The 2,278-nt window shown below is 42.0% G+C and overlaps 1 protein-coding gene across 1 annotated transcript in view; it reads left to right on the top strand.

Moving 5' to 3' along the window:
* The first annotated feature begins 147 nt into the window (after positions 1-147).
* Positions 148-2,278, top strand: part of LOC106531108 (zinc finger protein 697) — an 8,306-nt gene continuing 6,175 nt past the window's right edge. Inside the window, exon 1 of the mRNA XM_014026876.1 lies at positions 148-795. Within this exon, the coding sequence (XP_013882330.1) occupies positions 240-795 (556 nt within the window). The 5' untranslated portion in view covers positions 148-239. The remainder of the gene's footprint in view (positions 796-2,278) is intronic.

Raw genomic sequence — 2,278 nt, 5'->3', positions numbered from 1 at the left:
ATATGAAGCTATACAACTTGTGGGTAAAAGTCTGAAACATTTTTTGGATGACACCCAAACACTGTTTATAACTTCAGTTATTTACCACTAGGTGTCACTGTAGCAGAGAGGCGGACTTAGCGGAAGTGACGTCACAAGTTTGCAAACAAGGACCATCAGCCAGCAGCGCAGCGCGAGCCCCCTGTCATTGTTTTACAGCTGTAAAAATCATCCTCTTGTCGCCTTTAAGCCGATGCACCATGAAGCCGCAGCTGGCTGAGAGTCAAATGCGAGGCTTTGCGACGAACCGGAGCGGAACCGAGGCCGTGCTCTCCCTCCAGCAGGAGCTCGTCGCGGTGATACACGGAGCTTTCGAAGTGGCCGTCGAGATCGCGGTTCGAGAGGTGAAGTCGCTCGTGGGTCAGGCCACGAGCGACTTCTACGAGGGGCTGCAGCGGGAGAACGAGTCTCTGAAACGGAGGCTGCGGAGAGCCGAAGCTCTGCTGCTGGACTCTGCCCGTGGCGTGGAGGAAAATCATCACGTCGGCTCGGAGCCAAGAGATGCAGCGACGCACTCCCTTCGTAGCCAAAACACAGACCCTGAAGCGGTTGGTGTGGATGGAGAGGGAGTCAGAGGTGATCCGTTAGGTCACAGAAGCTCAAACTTTGACCTACAGGAACAGGACAGCAGGACGGAGCAGCAGGAGGCTGATGTGATCAGACTGTGTGACGATGACGATGATGATGGTGATGATGATGATGATGATGATGATGCAGCCACAGAAATGGAGGAAGAAATGAATATTAGCTCTGAAGGTGTGTGACGTCATTTATAAAACATCTCTGGACACATTTTAATTGACCTTTCAAAAAAAAAAAATCGTCACAGCACATCATTTCAAGATAGCCGCCACAGCTAAGCAACTTTATCAAACACTAAATTGGCTTTAACTTAACTAGAGTATTTGCATTTCCTACGAAAATGCAAGGGTGAATGCCTGTTGCGCAAAACGTAAGCTGAAAGCTGCAGAAGAAGCTGAAATTGAGATAAATTTATAGGAAATAGCTGAATATAGCAGAGAGCAACTGTAAGAAGCATAATAGCCCCAATTAGCAGAAAAAAGCAGAAGAATAGCAAAAAGTAGCAGAACTGCAGCTGAAATAGCATAAAAAGCTAAAAGCTAAAGTCTAAAATAGCTGAATATAGCAGGAAGCAACTGTAAGAATCATAAATAACTGAAATTAGAAGAAAGAAGCACAAAAAGTTAAATTTAGCAGAAGAATATTAGAAGGATGAAGAATTTTAGCTGAAATGACTGAAAAAGCTAAAAACAGCAAGGAAGTAGCTAAAGTTGTCACAAGTAATGTAATAGGAGAAAAACCAGAATATAATCTGTTAGGTTCTGTAAAGATTTAGAAATATTATGAAGAAATTTAAGGATGTTGAATAAAGCTCCATTCATTTCCAATGGGAAAAAATTAGCCGAAATAACTGTGGCCACAAATATTGAAGTTTCTTGATGCTTCAATATGTTATAGAGCATGCTCTCAGCATATTGAAGTTTCTTGATGCTTCAATATGTTATAGAGCATGCTCTCAGCTACCAGTACATAAGTTTTCATGTCAATATCTCCATAAATGGCTGAGTAAAAGGCCTTATAGCTTTGGCGGCCATCTTGGATTTTTATTTCGGCTGCAATTTATGATAGAGCTAAGTCTCAGCTACTACTATATTCATTTTTAGGTCAATATATCAAAAATTGGCCTTTACCTTGAGCATTACACTTTGCACGCCAACCTTGTACAAAATAATATGAGATAAAGCTGTGAGATAAAAATGAGCGCTGACCTGACCCCCCACAGTGTCCCCCCGCCTGCTCTGGGTGAGAGAGAGATCCATGCAGTAGGTGGATGACCCAACCCAATGCCAGGCTGGTAGGTGAACTGCAGGGCGTCCAAAAACTTTGGCATCAATTGATAAAATCAAAACTATTTGTTAGCAAAATATCTACTATGTAGGATTTATTGAAACTAGGAAAATCACTAATGAATGTATGTCTAACAGTTTGGGGTCAACTCAATTTAAGATGGTGGCCACGAATGATCAACCTTAACCAACACAAAAARYGCTATAACTCAGTAGGGGTGTAAGAAAATGTCGATACACTGAAGTATCGCGATATTTCATTTCTTAACACTGTATCGATATTCTAAAGCCCTGTATCGATTTATTATTAAGGTTTAAAACGTCAACTAGCCGTTCATTTTTATGTTGTAGTTCAGCCTCTGACCACTAGT

This window comes from Austrofundulus limnaeus, unplaced genomic scaffold (assembly GCF_001266775.1).
Source record: "Austrofundulus limnaeus strain Quisiro unplaced genomic scaffold, Austrofundulus_limnaeus-1.0 Scaffold597, whole genome shotgun sequence".
Lineage (NCBI taxonomy): Eukaryota > Metazoa > Chordata > Actinopteri > Cyprinodontiformes > Rivulidae > Austrofundulus > Austrofundulus limnaeus.
This window is presented reverse-complemented; position numbering and strand designations above follow the sequence as displayed.